The 20,972-nt window shown below is 49.1% G+C and overlaps 1 protein-coding gene across 5 annotated transcripts in view; it reads left to right on the top strand.

Annotated features, from left to right (window-relative positions):
• ANKRD26 (ankyrin repeat domain containing 26) overlaps nt 1-20,972 on the top strand; it is a 915,250-nt gene that overhangs the window by 346,049 nt on the left and 548,229 nt on the right. For all 5 annotated transcript variants that reach the window (XM_069627947.1, XM_069627948.1, XM_069627949.1 and 2 more), the window contains one exon: nt 14,778-14,848. In XM_069627947.1, coding sequence (XP_069484048.1) covers nt 14,778-14,848 — 71 coding nt within the window. The remainder of the gene's footprint in view (nt 1-14,777; nt 14,849-20,972) is intronic.

Raw genomic sequence — 20,972 nt, 5'->3', positions numbered from 1 at the left:
ATCGACTATTTTTTCACCTCAACCAACAGCACTCTATGTGGCCAGTGCCTCATCCACCCGAGAACACTCTCAGACCACTCACCAATCTTCCTCAAGCTTCAGCCAGCCAGCCCCACCCCGCCGCTACAACGCTGGCGCTTCAAGCAGGGATCACTACAGGACGAGGTTTTTGCCTCAGAATTAAGAGAAGAGATAGACGTGTTTCTACAAGCTAACCTGGGCTCAGTCCCTTCAGCAAGCATGATTTGGGAATCCTTTAAATGTTTTATCAGAGGTGTCTGCCTCGCCAAAGAAAACGGCATTCTCAAACTCATCAGGGGCGAGCTCGCAAGCTGTGAAAAAAAACTAAAACAGCTCGAAACCCAGAACGTGAACAACGATGACCCTGTAGCTGCAGCGACATTGAGGACAGAATTGCAGAAATTCAACGACACGGCGGAGCGCGAGGCGAAATTTCTCCAACGCCCCAACCAAATCCGTCAATATGGCGAGGGCCAGAAACCAGGTGCCTTACTGGCAAATCTAATCAAAGCTGACAACAAACAGCCCCAAATCGAAGAGATCAGAACCAGCCAAGGGGTAGTGGTCCACACTGACGAAGAGATAGCGGAGGAATTCGGCTCATTCTACCAAGACCTTTACAGTACCAAGCTGCCGAAAGACTCGCACCTCCCCCTGGAATACCTGGAAGGCACTGAGCTCTACTGGGTCGAACATCACCTACGGGAACCTCTGAACGAGCTAATCTCACAAGAAGAGATCAAAGAAACCATAAAGGCACTACCGCCCTCCAAAGCTCCAGGCCCGGATGGTCTAACGGGAGAATTCTATAAGGCCTTTGCAGAACCCCTGGCTCCACTGCTGGCAGCAGTGTATGAGGAAGCGCTAGAGCTTGGAACCCTACCTCCATCTTCCCGTGTGGCCAGCGTCGTCCTTTTGCACAAATCAGGAAAGCCCCGAGACAATTGTGCATCTTATCGCCCGATTTCCCTGCTCAATCTGGACAATAAAATCCTTGCTAAGATTCTGGCGAATAGACTGATGCCCCTGATGCCCGCCCTAGTGCTAGCTGACCAAGCTGGTTTCATACCCGGCCGCAATACGACCTTCGGCATCCGGAGAATGTTTGGAATCATAGAGGCACTAGACCCCACGGACCAGGCAATAGCGGTCCTACTTGATGCAGAAAAAGCATTTGACTCCGTGGAGTGGCCGTTCATGTTCATGGTCCTCACCAGAATGGGGCTGGGAGCCCGCTTTATCAAACTGGTTTCTCTCCTGTACACCAACCCACAGGCCACCATCATAGTGGGCAAAGCAAAATCAGCAGCAATAAACCTACAGCGCGGCACGAGGCAAGGATGCCCCCTGTCGGCGCTAATCTTCGCTCTGGTAATGGAGCCACTAGCTTCCAACCTGCGGGAACTTCGCCAACAAATGGGGCTCACTATCGGCCCACACAAACTTATTGTATCCCTATATGCCGACGACGTTGCACTATTTATAAGAGATCCTGAGGCCAACCTGAACCCGGTCATGAGGGAAGTCATCAAATTCGGGGCTTCCTCCGGACTGAAAATCAATCACTCAAAATCAGTCGTCTTCCCACTGACCGGGGACACGAGGCAATTCGCTGACGACTTCGGACTTGAGTGGAAATCCTCGAGGGTACGTTATCTTGGCATCCAACTGTCACTGGACCCACTGGAGGTATTCCGAGACAACTATGAAGAGGTGTTAAAGTCTCTACAAGACAAGATCGCACGCTGGAAGACACTCCCACTGACACTTTGGGGCAGGACCTCTCTAGTCAAAATGGTAATGCTGCCAAAACTGCTGTATCTCTTCAACAATATCCCGCTGTTACTGCCACAATCCTTCCTGAAAAAGCTGAAAACCCTAGTTCTGGATCTACTGTGGGTTGGGAAGCCGGCCAGAGTGGCATACACAACGCTGACACTCCCTGTGTCTAGCGGTGGTCTGGCTCTACCAGACATGGAAAAATACTTCTGGGCAGCCCAAGCTCAGTACCTTAGCCACTGGTACGCAAAGCAAATGATTCGCCCCCATGTACAGGTCGAGAGGGCCTTGGCAACGCCCAACTTCTTGACCGCTGTGGTGTTTGGTCGGCTTCCCGTCCCCAATCGCACAATGAACGTAATGCTTACAACATACAAGGTTTGGAAGTCGCTGGCTAGCAAACTGGGGATACAGACAAGATACTCCCCCCTCTTGCCAGTCAAGTATATTCCTGGAATCCCCTTAACATCGGAGAGTGTGTTTCACCAGTGGGTCGACAAACTGCAGATACGATCCCTCGGAGACCTATTCACAGAGGAGGGCTTTCTGACCCCTGAACAGGCCAAACAGAAAGGGGGTAATTCGGCCCTAGACGTGTTCCTCTACTTCCGGACCCGACACACACTGCAGACCCACCTGCCTGGTTTCCCGAGGCAACCACCGACTTGGCAACTACTACATGATGTCATTCAAGCTCGGGGAGAGGGCAGGCTGGTGTCGCTAATCTACAAAGCGCTGACCACCGGATCACCCAACGTGAATGCAAGAGCGAAAACGAGATGGGAACGGGCACTATCCACAAGTATATCGGAGGCCGACTGGAGTCACATTCTGAAGCAAACTCAGAAAATTTCACTTAACACCCGGCTCAAACTTATTCATTTTCATTTCCTCCACCAAACCTACTATACGCCGGAAAAAGCTAACAAGCACCATCCCGAAGCCCAGGCAGAGTGCAGAAGATGCGGGACTCTATCAGCGAACTTTGTGCACCTCGCATGGGAATGCCCGGAGGTAGCCCCATTCTGGAACCGTGTGTTGGACACGACATCCGCAATTGTCGGTGAAACGATACAACCCCGATGCACAGCAGCGTTGTTGGGGATGACGAGGTTGCTGTCCATGCCGTCAAGGAAGCTGACCGGACTCCTACTAACTTTAGCTCGCAGAAGAGTCGCCATGGCGTGGGGCCGCGGCCCGCCACCATCGTACACTGCATGGCGGAAAGATGTGCTTTATTGCCAGGACACAGAAACTGATTTCATAAAATGCTTACCACTTCACGCTCGCCCGCCCGACATATGGGGCCCGCTAATATCCTTTCTAATAAGGGAGGCCGACACCACCTCCTCAGTGGATCCGTTGGTCACTGAGAACACACCCTGATACAGTTTTAACTCAGACTCTTGAGATCTTCCACTGGTTCACCAGAGGGGCGAATTGACGCAAGAGCGGGATGATATGGGGATGCAGCAGGGGCGGGGGGGGGAGTCGCAGAGGGAGGCGGGGAAGTCGGGGCACTGGTTGAAGGCGTAAAGTTAAAGCCACCCTAATGTGGGTGAGTAGTTGTTTGTTGTGTCGAAAGACCAAAAATAAAGGTTTTAAAAAAAAAAAAAAAATAAACCTTTCGAATGGATTGCGTTCTCGCACTTATTCCTTATCTTTGATATTTCCAATATCTAGTTTGCTGCTTCGGAAAGAATTTTCAGTAGAGGGCGCTGTGCGTCGATGACTGGTCGAGTCGATGTTGCTCGGTAGTTTACGTCCTGTCTTTGATATCATCATTGGTATAAGTAGCTCGCGCAGAGTCCGTTTGTCAGAATCCCACGACCCTTGAACAAGTAGTGCAGCCGTAGAATTCCTCAAGATAATATGACCCTTGGGGGAACCAAATGAGACACACCAAGGAGGATATTAGCCAGAAGATGGAGACCAGTCGAACTTGTGGATTGCACCCGGACGTTACAATGGAAGGTCGTCAGTCGTCCGGTACCTGCAGAGAAATCATACAGATATCAAATCAAATCCGACCTAGTGCAATCTTTCAAAAACAATAAAAACACAAATATGGATTAACCTGTGAAGGGTATAAACCATGCAGAACCCAATCTTGTTGGTGCCTAGAGCCACTAAGGAAACCCTCCTGTAATACAATGACCAAAATAATGAGAAACCCAGACGAGCAGATATCAAGTGAACACTAACCACCAAATACCAAGGCTTACCAGGATAGTGAGCGGGGCGCTACCTCTGGTCTACAAGGAAGCCTGAGCCCAACTAGGGTGGTAAGTCTCTAGTCCATAGTACCACCGGAAACCGACGGCACGAGAACGCCTAACCATAAGGTGGCAAGTCTCCAGTCCAGTTGGCCACCGGACCCGATGGCACAAGGAACCCTGTTAAAACTGGATACAGTTATAATGCAGACCAGAAATAGATAAGGAGGCAGTAGTCCACTGATCACAGTGCTGTCGCAAAAGGGTCCTTATGTTGGCAGTAGGTTGTTGGTGCAAAGATGATATCCAAGAGTTCCAGGAGGTGAAATGGATGGAGATGTATGCAGTCCACTGAAGGGCAGAAGATGGGAATCCACCGTATGGAGAAAACAAACAAATTGTCCAGTGTTCAGCAGCGTAGATTCCGTACGTGAAGCAAGAAAAAGGAGCAGTTACAGAGAATCCAGCAATCCTATGGACCGCCATGTTAGTAATGTGCAGGTAACACGTAAATCAGGCAAGGACAGGAGCGTAGCAGTCCGTAGAGCATAGCCAAAGTTCGTCAATGAGTGGGCAAGAACAAAACCGACAAGGATGAAGACAAGCAGTCTGTGAGACAGAGCCGGAGGTCAGCAACATGCAGGAAACTCAACAAGGCAGACGAGGATCAAATGAAGGCGAAATCCAGGGAGACGAAGTCCGTAGTCAAGGAAACATAAAGCAAAGACAAGGTACTAGGAACAGGCGTGTAGCTCGATCAGAAGCCCCGTCCTATAGTACCGGGTTAGTTTAAATGCCTGATGTCACGTGACCGTAGCTGTACGGCGCACGTGACCGGTATAACGAGGAACGCTGCCCTAATCTCCACGGTAACCGGCAAAGCTCAAACCAAACAAGAGCATGCCGTGAGGAATACAAGTCTAGCTTGGGATTCTGGACGTAACTCGGGCCGTGTCCTGATGTCGTGCCAGGGTTTGGCTTCATTCACAAGAGTCAAGCTTTTACTCTGAGCATAACGCGATATAGTAAGTACCTGTGCCTGTTCCTGACACTGTTGTTCAGTTCCATTTTTCAGCACTTCACAGCTTCGGTAACATAACGCTCAGTTCCGTGTGAATCTTCAAATGTCTTCAAGTTTTTCTGTGAGAATACCTTTGAGTTCTGACGAGATGACTTTTTCATCTGCTTCATCTACTCACCGGTCTAGTTTAAAAAAAAAATGACACGACTGCGCGGCTAAAATGTCCATGACGACCCTGTACAGGATCTACCTTTGGTGTCTAGGGGCAGAGCACCCCTGTTCGGAACGTGACTAATGTATTTCGATGACTGCCAAGGCCTTGAGGGAGCGAAGAGGAAAGTTGGAGAGAGGTAGGACTCCAAAATCTGTGACACCGTCTAAACGCAAGTCATCTGACGAGTCGAGGCCTTCGTCTCCCCGTCATAAAAAACGTAAACACTCCCGTTCCTGTTCACAAAGTGAATTGCACCATTCCTTGTCTTCGCGGCATGGTAAAAAGAGGCGCCATAGACGCCCTGCACTACTTCTTCTTCTAGTTCACCCTAAAGGGTTGTCTGTCCCACAAAACATAGTACCCCGGCTCATTGGGAGGAATTCAGATTGAGTATGTTAAAGGTCTTCGAGAACGCGGCTTTGCCCCACTCGGAATCACCTAGAGGCGATACCCCAGACAAATCATCTGAGACAGAAGCCATGAGTCCTCGACCTTGGCCGTGGAAACTCCTCGAGAGCGAATTAATCCCTCGAGTAGAGGGAAAGCCTCTGAGACACACAGAATATCGACGCCATTGACGCTGATAGAAACCCACATAACAAAGTTGAAGGGTGTGTCGTCGACGCCATTGGCGCCAAAATTGAAAGAGGGATCATCAATACTTTGAGTATCGACCTCCTTGACACCGTACACAGCAATTCCTTCGGTTTCGTCGAAGCCCTCGACATTTGTGTCGAAGACATCGACGTCTTCGGAAAAATCGAAGCTGTCCACGTCCTCGTCGTTTCAACACTGTCAGCTCCTATCATGACATCTATAGTGCCTTCTTCCTCTTCTTTTCGTTTAGGGAAGATTTACACACCACAATCTCGTTCAGACTATTTTAAAACTCTTTCCTCGATCTATGAGGAGGCAGAAGAATCATCTGACTAGGAGAGACCATTTGGGTTGGAATATGGGACACCTGTCCCAGAAAATCTTATTTTTGAACAATCGAGGATAAAAAAATCTGCAAGACCCACTGCATGAGGCAAGTGGCATTGCCACTTCCCCCAAAGTTGAGTTTGGTAAAGCAGATCCAGGGGCTCATGCTGAAAGCAACTACAGACAGCTCATGCCTAGAGTAACGGAATACCTGGGATGTTCTAGACCCACACCTGTTTTCGAACAGGATGATTTGACGGACATTATAGATAAGGGACCACTGAAAGACCCTTTTGTCCCCTTTTCATAAGGCTCTTCAAAAGAGGGTAACTTCTAGATAGAGGGCGCTAGAGAGCCGTCCAAGATGGCGGCCTCCCTGTGAGCTCCACGGAGCTCCCTCAGAAATCCTGACGAATCGAGGCATCTGCGCTGGGCATTGTGTATGCAGCCACCCCCAGTTTGTAGCCAAAGCGATTCTGAACAAAACGAAGTACTTCTTTCGTCGTAATTCGGATGCTGGGTCCAGATTCCTCAGCGACGAGAAACCCTCCCCCTCCCCGGTCCGAGTGGAGCGCCGGCGCGGGCTAGACGCGAGGCAGTCGGAGACAGAGCGGGCCCGGAGGGGGACGGCCTGAGCGGCCGAAAGCGGTGGGACATCCGGCAGAATCTCGGAGGAGCCGTCCTGAACGAACCCCGAAGATCAGGTACGCGCGCCCCCGTGCGCCCCCGTCCATACTCCCCGGGGTGAATTTCAGCCTGTGTGAAGGCGCGGGGCGCGGGAAACCGCAAGCCGGGGTCCGCGTGAACCCCCAACGTACGGGCCAGCCGAGAACCAGCAGTAGATAGCGCTTGGACCCGGCGTCACTCCCGCTTCCACTATACCCTATCACAAAGGGAAACATCAGGAGAGAAACCCCATCCGAGATAGCGCAACGGAGGCGCGGATCAACCGGGACCCCGGACCTACCTCCGGTGCCCTGTAGGACCCCCGCTACACAAGCGCCAATGGCGGCCTCAAAGAAAATGGACAGAGCTCAAAAGAAGCTAAACTTTGAGGGCAGCTCCGTGACCAAACCAACCACCTCAAATGGCAGAGCGCTATCTCCCATCCAAGACGAGGAGGAGGCCCACGGGTTCGACATCAGGGAAATTCTCCTAGAACTGAAAGCCGGAATTGGCGGTCTTGGGAGCAAACTCGACACCCTCTCCTCTAAGGTTGATCTGCTCCAGCACCGGTTAGACAAACACGCCGATAGACTTGACACAGTCGAGCAGAGGGTGTCGGACCTCGACGACGGAGCAGCGGCCCTGACTTCCAGAGTGGCCTCCCTAGAAGGGCAAATGAAAGCGGTAAACGCAAAGAATGAAGACTTGGAGGGCCGCTCCCGACGCAACAACATCAGGATCGTTGGAGCTAGGGAACAACAACTCAACACAAAGATGGAGGACTACATTGAGAAGTTATGCGTAGACCTTTTCGGCACAGACATCCTGTCCAAACTGTTTGTTGTGGAGAGAGCCCACCGAATTCCCAACACCAGACCGATCCCGGGGGCTAATCCTCGCCCAATCATAGCGAGAGTGCTCAACTACAAAGACCGGGACGCCATCCTACGGGCGGCCAGGGAGAAAGGCGATCTTCAGTACGACGGTGATAAAATCCAATTTTTCCCGGATTTCTCCCAGGCGGTCCAAGCGCAAAGAAGATCGTACACGGCAGTAAAGCGCAGGCTTCAAGAGAACCAGATACAATACGCCATGCTCTACCCTGCCAAACTCCGAATCCAACATGAGGGGACGACCCAGTTTTTCAACTCTCCGGAAGAGACGAGCGATTATCTGGACCGCTCGGGCTGCAGACCCGCCTCCTCCAACGGAAGGCCTCAAAGGGGAGAGAGACCGAGAAGAAATCCACCATAAATTTTGCCTACAAGGTACCTAATGGGAGGGCTAGTGTCTGCATGGCTGACAAGGAGAGACCACCGCAGACCACTATTGTATCCGGGGAAGGGAGCTAGCCCTCTCTTGGAGGGCCACTTGCGCCCCGAGCACAGCAATGCAAGTTGTTTCGTTACTATGGGACTGTTTACCACGGGCCTGTTGGGGGTTGCCCGTGCATGGGAGGGAAGTTAATTCAGTAATACCGCCTCAACCCACATACCCCCGATCCACGACAGCCACGCGAGGAACTATGTACCTACAAATCGCCAAGTCTTCCTGGCTCCTTCTCCGAAAGCGACTCCAGCTAACTCCGCGGGCCCCGGCCCGACAGGATTACACTGATCCGTTCAGATGGCAGCGACAACGTTGAGAATCGCCACCTGGAATATACGCGGCGGCAACCAGCCTACGAAAATGAGGAGAATCCTTCAATATCTGCGGAGACACAAAATCAACATAGCGATACTCCAGGAGACTCATCTACTACCCTCGTCGGAACAGCGCTGGGCCAGATCATGGGGATGCCACCGGTACTTCTCGTCCTACTCATCGTTCGCCAGAGGCGTGGCGATCCTGATCGATAAGAGGACCAATTTCAGCCTCATCGAGTCAAAGAAGGACACCGAAGGAAGGGCCCTACTGGTGAAAGGAATAATCGCTGGAAAGGAAGTGGTGGTGGTCAACTCTTACGCTCCAAACACAGATGGACACGATAACTTTAACTGGATAATGTCCCATCTAGCCACGACCGACGCGTCGACTGTGGTGTGGGGGGGCGACCTCAACACCGCGCTCGACCCCAGGCTCGACAGGTCCCACAACACTTCAGGAAACCCGTCCAAAGCAAGTACTCAGGTTCGAGAGATTTGTCAGGCCTTCAATCTTTCCGACATGTGGAGAAGACACAACCGAGACAGGAGAGACTATACCTTCCGATCAGCTGTGCACAACACCAGTTCTAGAATCGATTATATCCTGGCGTCCTCCCACAGCCCTTTCAGGTGGGACGCGTGCCAGATCCTACCAAGGTCCTATTCCGACCATTCGATGGTGGTATTGGAGGCCACCCTAGCGGGCACAGCAGTGCCAGGCCTCAACTGGAGGTTTAAACCCGGTTCACTCACAGACGCAGTGTTTGCAGCAGAACTGCGGCAAGAAATACTCTCCTTCATAGACACCAACCAAAACTCGGTTGACTCCGCAGGCACCATTTGGGAAACATTCAAGTGCTTTGTCAGAGGAATCTGCCTGACCAAAGAAAACGGGACACTAAAAATGATCCGAAGGGAACTGTCCAACATAGAGGACCGTTTAAAGGAATTGGAACAGAATCTCCTCAACACCCCCGATCCATGCACGCAAGCCAAGCTTAAGCAAGAACTCTTGAAATTTAAGGAGACAGCGGACCGCGAACTGAAGTTCATGGGTCGTAGACAGCAGATCAGGCAGTACGGTGAGGGGCAAAAACCAGGTGCACTGCTGGCCCGACTACTATCGATAGACAGAGTCCCACCTCATATTGAATATGTCACAGATGCGCAAGGACAGATAGTCTACACGGAGGAGGGGATCTCCAACACCTTCCGGGAATTCTATCAAGACCTGTACAGCTCAAAAGGAACATCAGACCCCGAAGCGATACAAGAATACCTGAATGACACAGAACTGTATTGGGTAAGCCAAGACTTGCGCGAACCCCTGAACGCGCCCATCTCACTGGAAGAAATCCGGATGGCAATCAAATCCCTACCTAATATCAAAGCACCCGGCCCCGATGGGCTCAACGGCGAGTTCTACAAGGCGCACATGGACATAGTGGCCCCCCTCCTCTTGCAGGTCTACGAAGAGGCGGTGGGTCGAGGAGCACTTCCCCCCACGACGCGTGAAGCCAACGTGATGATGCTGCATAAACCCGGAAAACCTACAGAGAGCTGCGCCTCGTATAGACCGATCTCTCTGATCAACCTGGACAACAAAATCCTGGCCAAAATCCTGGCGGCCAGACTGCTCCCTCTGATGCCAGCACTAGTGCTGGGTGACCAGGCCGGGTTCATCCCGGGGCGTAGCACAACGTTCGGCATAAGGAGGCTGTTTGGCGTCATCGAGGCCCTAGACTCGACACAGCAGGCGATAGCAGTACTGCTGGACGCCGAGAAGGCGTTTGACTCTGTAGAGTGGCCTTTCATGTTCGCGACACTGAAGCAGATGGGTCTGGGCAACTTCTTCCTGAAGCTAGTAGCTCTGCTTTACAATAATCCACGCTCGTACATCACACTCGGGAACACTAAATCATCGGGGATCACATTGGAACGCGGGACGAGACAGGGTTGCCCTCTTTCGGCCCTTATCTTCGCCCTGGTGATGGAACCCCTAGCCTCGAGGCTACGGGCCGAGCAGTTAGAGCGAGGGTTAAAACTGGGTCCTCACAGGCTAATCGTCTCCCTATACGCGGACGATGTCATGCTGTTCATTAGCGACCCCCAAGTCAACCTCAACCCCGTAATGCGAGAGGTGATAAAATTCGGGTTAATGTCAGGGCTCAAAACCAACCACTCCAAATCGATAGTATTCCCCCTGACTCCGTGCACCTCAGAGTTCGCCGACGACCATGGGTTCCAATGGGAAACCTCGAAAGTGCGCTACTTGGGGATCAAGATGTCACGTAACCATCACGAGATATTTAGAGATAATTACGGAACCGCACTGCAGCTATTACTTGAACGTATTCAGAGATGGAAATCACTCCCATTGACGCTGTGGGGCAGGACCTCACTGACGAAAATGGTTATTCTCCCCAAACTCTTATATCTCTTCACAAATATCCCGCTACTTCTCCCCAAGTCCTTTCTGTCAAAGATCAAGTGCACGATCCTAGAGTTAATATGGGCGGGGAAACCGGCTCGGGTGGCTTACGACACACTCACTTTACCTATAGCGAAGGGAGGTCTGGCGCTCCCAGATATAGAGAAATATTACTGGGCGGCTCAGGCTCAATTCCTGAGCCACTGGTACTCAATCCACTATGTAAGACCACATGTGCAAGTGGAAAGAGCCCTGGCCTCCCCCGATTTACTATCCGCAGTCATAATCAGCCACATCCCTGTGCCGCATAAGACACTGAACACGGTCCTGTCTACATATGCGATATGGAAGAAGATCGCCAGTGCGTGTGGAGTGGCTGTACGATTCTCCCCCATACTACCTATAAAATTTATCCCCGGTATCCCTCTCACGAACGAAAAGGTATTCCTGCTATGGGTAGACAAAATAGGAGTAAAAACGCTAGGAGACCTCTTCCCAGAGGGCACCTTTCTGACCACCCAAATGGCCAAGGACAAGGGAGGGAACACATCCTTGGACGTCTTTCTCTATTTCAGACTCCGTCACGCCCTGCAGGAGCTATTCCCCTCATTCCCTAAACAACCCCCCACGTGGGAGCTGCTACATAACACAATATTAGCACAGGGAGAGGGCAGACTGGTGTCAACTCTGTACAAAACCCTGGTGAGTGACACGAGGAAGCTCCTACCTAAAGTGCAACACAGGTGGGAATCGGTTTTGCAGGAACCAATCAGTGAGGAAGACTGGGCCTACATTCTGCGACAAACTCAAAAAGTGGCGCTAAATTCTCGCTACAAACTGATCCATTTCAATTTTGTACACCAAACATATTACACACCCGCCAAAAAACACAGGCACCACCCAGAGGCGTCGGCCCAGTGTGAGAGATGCGTTTGTCCCAACGCCGACTTTCTTCATCTGGCATGGGTCTGCCCCGGTATCCAGCAATTCTGGTCCACCGTTATACAAACAACATCCGAGATTATAGGAGAGCAGATGACCCCCCTGCCGCTGGGCCCGCTTCTTGGCCTCACAAGACATCTGCAGCCATCGTCACGCAAGCTGGCGGCACTCCTCATGGTGCTAGCACGAAGGAGAATAGCCATGTCGTGGGGCAGGGGCCCACTCCCTAGGGTAGCTGACTGGGAAAAGGATATAACTTATTGCCAAGATATGGACACTGAATTTATTCGTACACTACCTTTACACGCACGCCCTCCTGATATCTGGGGACCATATATCACCTACCTGATGAACAAATCTGTTACTTCGGACCCTGATAATCCAAACACCCAGAACTCAGGTCCGTAAGAGGGAGGAGCGGGAAGACAAGGAGAGAAAACGTCCATGCGACTAAGGCAATGAGTAGAAACTCTCAAAGATACTGTGGATACGGGGGATGGGGGGCGGTGGGGTGGGGGAATTGTTGTGGGATATTGCATTCAGCAGCTCCCTGTTGGAGCCATGCCTACCGGTTATTGTAAAATATAAATAAAGTTTGGAAAAAAAAAAAAAAAAAAAAAAAGAGGGTAACTTCTAACTGGGAGACACCTGAGGTTATCTCGGCCGGTAGTATGGCATTAAAGGTTGCTAATGCGACATGCATGCTGGCGAGGTTTTCCCCACACCCTTTGGGACTGTATTTCGATGGCGGCTGACCACATCCCTGAAGAGGATGAACAAGACGGTTTCTTGAACATTGTCAAGCATGGGAAGGACGCTATGTGTGAATCACTCCAGACCAGTCTTGACTCTGTTGACAGCATCAGCAGAGCCATGGCGGCTAGTACTGTAATCCGCAGATTTCTGTGGTTGCGGAAGTCCATATTTGCCCCAGATGTTCCATCCAGACTTCTCAACATGCCCTTTGATGGCACACATCTATTTGGGAACAAAGCTGATGAAAGTTTGGAGCAGTTGCAAACTTCCAAGGCGGCAGCCAAATCCCTTGGAGCTACAATACGGCAAACTCCAAACCGCCCGCATGTGCGCCCTGGAGGGGTAGGTCCTTTTTGCTATTATTCTGCATTAGGAAAAAGGGCAGAGGACGGCCAGCTCAAAGAGGCCAAAGACGATTCCCCCGTGGTGGATGGGGTAGAGGTACTAAGCCTGCAGCAGCAGGGGCTACCTTACCATCAGCCACTGTGTCAGCCACTTCAAAACCTGAGGTCTTCCATCACACAACTGCAGTAGGAGGCAGATTGTCCCAGCATCTGACAGAATGGTAGGCTATTACTTCAGATGTTAGTACACTGCAAACAGTTGCCAGGGTTACTGTGTACCTTTCATCCACCGGGGAACAACTCTTTGATGGTTCCGGATCCGCTCCTTATGCAGGAGATTTTAACCCTGCTGAAGAAAGGTGCTATAGAACCAGTACCTGTAGCGGAGAGGAACAAGGGTTGGTACTCCCCTTATTTTCTAATTCCAAAGGTTACGGAGGATTAAGACCCATCTTGGACTTAAGAGTTTTGAACCGGTACCTCAGGAAGGACAATTTCAAGATGGTAACTTCAGGTCCTCCAGCTTCAGGATTGGATGGTATTAATGGACCTCCAGGATTCTTAGATTTCATGTGCCGCTCCATCACAAGCACAGACAGTACCTGAGGTTCACCGTTGGCAACTCTCACTACCAGTTTCGGGTTCTGCCATTTGGGCTAACCTCTGCGCAAGGGTTTTCACCAAGCTAATGGCAGTGGTGGCAAAGAGCCTCAGGAGAGGGGGGATTCACGTCTACCCCTACCTGGAAGATTGGCTGATCAGGACCAGTTCCCCAGAACAAGCCCTGGGAAAAGCCTCGCCACCAGAGGTGTGCACTCAAGACATTCTGCAGATGGTGACCAGCGGGTTGCTGCCGACCTCGTAACACTGTTTCTGCCGCCAAATATCCCAGTGCCGGGCCTGGGATGTCAGGCGGCAGGAACTGTAAGTAATACTTTCTGCACCGTGTGGAAATACACCAAGGCCACATTGAGTTAAATAAAAAAGCCCTTCAGAGCACCTTGGCTACAGATGCTGTTGTCTATTCGAGTAATATAAAGATAAGACTTTGCAAGCATATCCTTTTGAATTGAAGAGTCTAAATCGTAGCCTGTAATCAATAATAAATTATGGATTGACTGGTGGGTATTGCACAAAAATATTGACAGGAAAAAACAAAACAAAAGGACCCTGTGGCGCTGGTTCCCATCCACGGAGGTGATGGGAACTGGTACTGCAGGGACTCGGTGGCACACAGCGAAGTGTGCCGCCAAAAGTTAAGGAAGGGCATCGGGTGCGGGGTCTAAAAAAGGCCATTTGGCTGTGGGGTGCTTATTTTGGATACAAACATTTGGAATTCGACATTTTCGTCTTCAAAATGTTCGTATTCAAAATAATCAAATACATCCGACTGGTGCTATGAAGTTTCAGATAAGATGGGAGATGGGGAAAAAGTAGGGGAAAGTTGAACTGAAGTTAATGGTTATAGTATTTTTGTATACTATTGTATGTGATTTTATGTTGTCTGGTGCTTAGTTGTATTATCATCATTATGTCTAAATTTTGCGCTAATGGCAATAGTTAAGGTGATGAGATTCTGCTATGGTGCTGATAGGCTATAAAGATTGTACCCTATTAATTGTTTGATTGGTAACAGGAATAATGGTATTCAGCCTATGCTGCATGGTCAGGTGCTGTAACTGGGTTGCAGTTTTCACAGTGAATTGAGTTTGCGTGAAACAGTGGGCACTTTTAGGTTTGTCACCTCTTCGTTATTCATGGAAAATGATGGTGTTCACAGCCTGCATTTGTATAATGTGCATTTGCTGTTTCCACAGAACCTGCTCTTGGCACATTACCATTCAAAGGCATCCAGGTTGAGCTTAATTGTGAGGACAAAAAGCAAGAGGTGAGTTGAAACGGAACAGCTTTTTTTGTGTAAAATATACATTATTTTCCTTTTACAGGTGGTTATAACAGTTTAACTCTATAAATTGCAGTTTAAGTTCTTCATAAAAATGTAAGTCTTGTATTTAGATTTTCTTTTCTGATTGTCATATTGTTGTTCATTTAAAAATATACCACTTGTAGTATTTCAACATTTGGAAAAATATAAACCGGTACAAAGAGCATAAGTTGAATCTACATTGCATTGAAAGTTGAAAGGCAGTTAGCTTAATCATAATTCACAAATGCATGATTAAGTATTTTATTCATAATACTTATTTTAATTTTAAGGCTTTTTTGGGAATATGAAACGTTGAACACGCAGAAACCATCAAAAGCATTGCTAGTTGTCAAACTGTATATGCAACTGACCTCACTGATCTGCCAAGGGCTTAATAAGGGAAATGCGTTTGCCCTTTTGGAAGATACTAATCATGCTTTTGGAGAGCAAACCCACACTTTAGCAAAACTGGGGCTTTGTTTAAAATGTGAGTGTGCTACCTCCTTCATAGGGGTTCTAGGCAGGTAACAAGGTATATGTCAACAGGTGCAAAGGAGATTTTTGGAAGATTCTATCCCAGTATGCAAAGGAATCCTATACTACTAAAAATGTAAACTGGGCTGGCTCTACTGGGGTGTGGAGGAAAAGGCCATCATGGACAGGTGTTTTTTTTTTATAGGAAACACTGATGAGTGGTTAACTGAGGCATAGTTTGATTTTTCTTTTTTTTTTAAACAAGGTATGTTCCAGAGTAAACAGGTGTGGGGCTTCATTATTTGTTCCCCTGAAATGCAGCAGGAGAAGCAAGCACTGAATTCATGTGTCTTTTTAAGACTGAGCAGGGACAAATGTGCTCATCGAGGAAATGTCCAGGTTTTTTTGTTTTGTTTTTTTACTCTGGTCACGGTCGCCCAGGCTTACGAGGCAGTTTTTCTCATTATGGGTTTGAACAGACATTGCTATATTAGGCTTGGTGGATTATCTGGTCATGCGATAGAAAGGGGTGCAGAGATTGTTTTTGTGGAGTAAGTACAAGTACACATGGGTCATTGTTTAAATAGTGTATTATGAAAGTAACTATGTACTACTGTGAAAATTTGATATGGGGAGGTCGAGTAAGGAGACACTTACACAGCTAGTGGTTTTGCCAAATTGGTTTTATTCAAATAATAAAAGGGTTGGGAGCAACACCTCACTATCCCTAACTCTGAGGTGTTTCCCTGCCTCAACAAAACTAAGCTGACAGTCGTCAGGATGTCAAAATAAATGTCCACAGTCATATGACCAAAAACCTATTCTGACCCTCACACTCAAAATACTACCAGCGCTATCTGGAAACAATAATGCACTTCGGCTGTTTTCTGTACTTCTCTAGTGTTTTTTGTACATCACGTCCCAATGCAAAAAGCCACCTCGCCCAACCAACTGTTCCCAAACAACACACGGGAAGTCACAGCTAACCCGCACTAACGTCTGGTTACTCCACTAATTTGGGAAGTGGTTCTCTTCCCTGAGTAGTGGATTTTATCATGCAAGGGGGACAATCCCCTTCCCTGGTCTTTTCCTTAATTGGTTTCAGTCTGAATCTGGTAACTGTTCTGATTCCTCTGTGTTTGTTTGCCCCACAGCATTGTCATAGATGGACAACTGTCTATATTACAATAGTTGCTCCTAAAGCCATTGGGACGAGGAAGAGTATAAATACACTTACCAGCCCGCTGCCTCAAGGTGCGTATGGAGGGTACCCCTTTCCAATTTTGCCCAAAGTGCAACCGCAAGTATCCTTGGGTTGACAGGCACGCCACGTGCAATCTCTGCTTGCCAAGGGATCACACCGAGGCAAATTGCAGAGCGTGTAGCAGGTTCAAGCCTAAAACACTAAAAGACCGTTCCACCAAGCGTTGGGCCCACCACGCCAGGCGTCAAGAGGCCATGGCCGCGGAGGGTGCCTTCAGCGACGGCAGCAACGCCGTACATTCGGACGGCGAGGGCAACACAGCGTCGAAAGACAGCCAGGTGCAGGTCCCCGACCTCGGAAGGTGGTCCGGCAGGGCGGCTATGGGGAAGACACCCGGCGACATAAGCGCAACCCACAGCACTTCCAAACACACGAAGTCCCACCGAGACTCGACATGCACGTCGAGCTCTCGGAAAGAGGCACATAGGGAACGGTTCGAATCGGCGTCCTCTGGGCATTCGCGATCTAGATCGCCGCATGACGCCAGGCAATCATCCACTATTGCCAAAAGTGCCTCGCTCCCCAAGGTAACCGAGGTTCGATCGTCGGAAGACGAAACCGACCTCTACCCCCAGACCGCACTCCGGGAGTCGGCTTCAGTACAAGTAACGCCCATTCCCGAATCCCAACCTACACGGTCGAAGGATAGTACCACCACTACCGAAGCTCGACGCCTGGCGACGAAAAGCTCCCAAGGCCCAAAGAAGCAGGGCAAAAACTCTTCCAGCCACGGGGAGGGGGGAAAACAGGGGAAGCAGTCTCAGCCTAATTCCACACCGCAGAAACAGTCCACTCCACTCAAACAGACAGATAGGTCGCACTCCTCTATTATAGATGAGTCAGGGAAACTTCCCCCAGGCAAGGTCATTCCCAGTTCAAGAGAGTGGTCCAGTGAGGACATAGTCATGTCAAGAATGTCATCATTGGCAGATTTCTATTCTAAAAATCCCGAACATTTTCTCACTTATAACCCCGACGGGTCAGCACCCTCAGGCTCCAAGGATCCTATCCCCCCAAGTAAAATGTCCCGGTTCGAAACAACACGGTCTTCAGATCCCTTCCACATGCATCCTTATTCTCAGGAACAAGAAGATCCTTCCCTTTGTGAGGATACAGATTTGGGCATGTGAATCTAAGCAGATTCCACAAGCCTCAGAAGGGATACATTACTCAACGTAATTGTATTTCTGATGCTTGTATCTGCTTAGAGTCACATGCAACCCGCCCTTCCTCCCCTCTGAGAGAAGGCGCATGGATGCTTGTAGGCTTACCTTTCTTTCTATCTGCTTGGATTATCTGTACTCACGCTACTCCTCATGCTACCTCATGTCAGAAAAAATACAATCTGTGGGTCCTACACGCGTGAGGGATCATGGGTACAGTGGACGTCACACTAGGGATAGTATTACTGGCACGCCCTGTGTTGACGCCCATTTTCGAGTTTTGAAAAACAAACTGTAATACTCTGCAACTTCCACCAGATGTCGGCCTATGCACAGCATATGTGTCCTCCCACATATTCTTCATCTTTGATATATTCAAGTCTCCTTGAAACTTGCTTTGAAAAAAATGTTCATAGGGTCGAGCGTTGGCAGCATTGAATCTTGGTCCTCGACAGTCTCCGTAGCGTTGCTTGTGATGTTGAAGCCTGGTATATAGTAGCATGTGCGCTGACTGTTTCCTCAGTTTTTTCCCGCATTGCTGCGTGCTTCGGAGCTACTTGCCTCATTGAATACATTTTGTTTCACTTCGATATTGCATCCACACCGAAGACTGGCTTCCAGCGGTGTTCAGACTGTGGGGCCAAGATGTTGATCACAGGCCCGCACAGCGTTTGTCTGTGGTACTTTGGATTGGGCCACAAGGTCGTCGACTGTAGCTCGTTTCAATGGATGGCGGCTAAGGCCTTGCGGGAAAGGAAGACGAAACTCGATGCATGTAAGCCCTCCCCAAATACCCAGCCCTTACCCTTTCGAAAAGGAAATCTTCCTCTGACTCGAGAGATGTCTCTCCTGTAAATAAACATCCTAAACATAGACTTGTCCCCCTCTTCCCATAAAACGGGTAAGAAACAGCGTCACATGTCCTCAGCGTCGTCTTCGTCGTCCTCTTCAGAAAGAGTTACTTTTCCAAAAAAGAACAATACTCAGCAGAGTTAGAAAACGTCTGTTTAAAAATGTTAAACATTTTTAAGAAACCCGCTCCTCCGAGTGTTCCTCTAAAGGAGTCTGAGAAAAGTGCCCACCCCTCGGCGTCTATCAAGGCTTGTAGGGTGTCTCGTGTGTCCTGTTCTTGTGTGCCGAAGAGCCCAAGAAAAGCGGTTCCTCGACGAAGAAATCTTCCACGACGCACAAAAAAAAGCCTGTGTCTGTTACCTCAGAACATTCACTAACCGCATCGAAGCCTTCTTCGAAGGAATCAAAACATTTATGTTTGTCACCTGAACTTTCGAGGCATGTGTAATACATATTTAGCCTTCGAAGCAACATAAAGTGCTGACGCATTCTTCAACAGTTTCCAATAAGCTGTTGAAACCCTCAGCACCGTCCGCTTCGTCGGAACATTCTTTGCTCTCGAAGTCTGTAAAGTCTATTCTTCCCATTCCTAGACCTGATTTCTTTAGGAAGATGGGTTCAATCTTTGAAGATGATGAGGAGGAGGAAGAGGATCAGCCCCCTTTTGGGTATTAATATGGGACACCAAATGTTCTAGGGGAATTAATTTCAGATGAATCCAAGATGCAGAATCTTGTGGAAACCTTAAAGGAAACCAGTAGCTGGGGAACATCACCAGAGTCAGAATGTAGTAATGCTGAAATAGCCAGTTATACTGATCCTTCTTAGAGGGCAGTAATTGGTAAAGTAGCTGAATATCTGGGATGGTCCAGACCTGCAGCTTCTATGGAGACTGATGACCTCTCTGATATCCTAGACAGTGGGCCAGTTAGAGCTGCTGTATTGCTATTTTATGCAGCTTTGAGACTATTCTATCGGTTAAAACGTTATTAACAAGGAAATACGAGACTGCTTCCATATACCCGCCATTTTCTAACAGGCACCCAACGCCTGAAAGCTTAGTGGTTCAAGCAGCAAGAGATTTTTCAAAAACTGCAGCCTATCCTTCTGCTCTGGCAGATAAAGAAGATAGGAGGATTGACTCTTTAGGCAAAATAGTATTTATTACAGGAAGTATGGCACTGAAATCTGCCAATGCTACCAGTGCATTTGCAAAATATACACATACCCTTTGGGGTGTGGCTGCTCTGGCAGCAGAGCATATAGCAGAGGGAGAAGAAAAAGAAGTCTTGTTAAGCCTGATCCAAGATGGCAAGGATGCCACAAGGCAATCCCTACAATCTAGTTTGCATACAGTGGACTCAGGCAATAGAGCCATGACTGCCAGCAAAGTACTTAGACGTATGTCTTGGCTAAAAAATGCGGGATTTTCAGCGGATGTCCAGGCACGTCTGATAGACATGCCATTTGACGGTACTTCTCTGTTTGGTGAGAAGGCCGATAGCAGTTTAGAAAAACTGCAAGCTTATAGGGCTGCAGCAAATTCTTTAGGGGCGGCAATAAGACAGCCCCAATTTACAGATCAGGGATAGAGGGGTCGTTCTTTTCGTTTCTATTCCTCCATATCTAGAGGAAGAGGTCTGTTTCCACAAAGAGGTCAAAGAAGACCTTATCATGGAAGAGGTATAGGAGGAAGGAATCCCTCTTCAACACTCGCAAAGTTACCCTCAGCTGTAGGTGGAACAGCAAAATTACTCCACCCACAAATCTGCGGTAGGGGGCAGACTGTCTTACCATGTCCGGAGTTGGCGAAGCATAACTTCAAATGCATGGGTGCTACAATGGCACACGGTTACTTCCTCCCATTCCTAAAAAGACCTCCTGATTGCCCCCCCAAGAGCAAGATCAACCTTTGTTCCAGATCCACTCCTCCAGCAGGAGATTTTCACCCTATTGGAGAAAGGTGCAATAGAATTGGTACCTCTAGCAGAGAGGAACCAAGGTTGGTTCTCTCCTTACTTTCTAATACTGAAGAAGGTTGGAGGAGTGCGACTCATTTTGGATTTGAGATGCTTGAACAAGTTCCTCAGGAAGGACAAGTTCTAGTTGGTAACTCTTTAGCAGATCTTTCAGGCCCTTCGACTTCAGGATTGGTTGGTGTCATTGGACCTTCAGGATGCTTTATTTCATGTGCTGATACATCAGAAGCACAGAAAGTACCTGAGGTTTGCGGTTGGCAGTTCTCATTATCAGTTTTGAGTTCTGCCATTCGGGCTCACCTCAGCCTGGAGTGTTTTCACCAAGCTTATGGCAGTGGTGGCAGTAAGTCTGA

This window comes from Ambystoma mexicanum, chromosome 12, assembly GCF_040938575.1.
Source record: "Ambystoma mexicanum isolate Mex_15411 chromosome 12, UKY_AmexF1_1, whole genome shotgun sequence".
Classification (NCBI taxonomy): domain Eukaryota; kingdom Metazoa; phylum Chordata; class Amphibia; order Caudata; family Ambystomatidae; genus Ambystoma; species Ambystoma mexicanum.
Note: the sequence above shows the minus strand (reverse complement) of the source record. Positions and strands in the feature narration are given on the sequence as shown.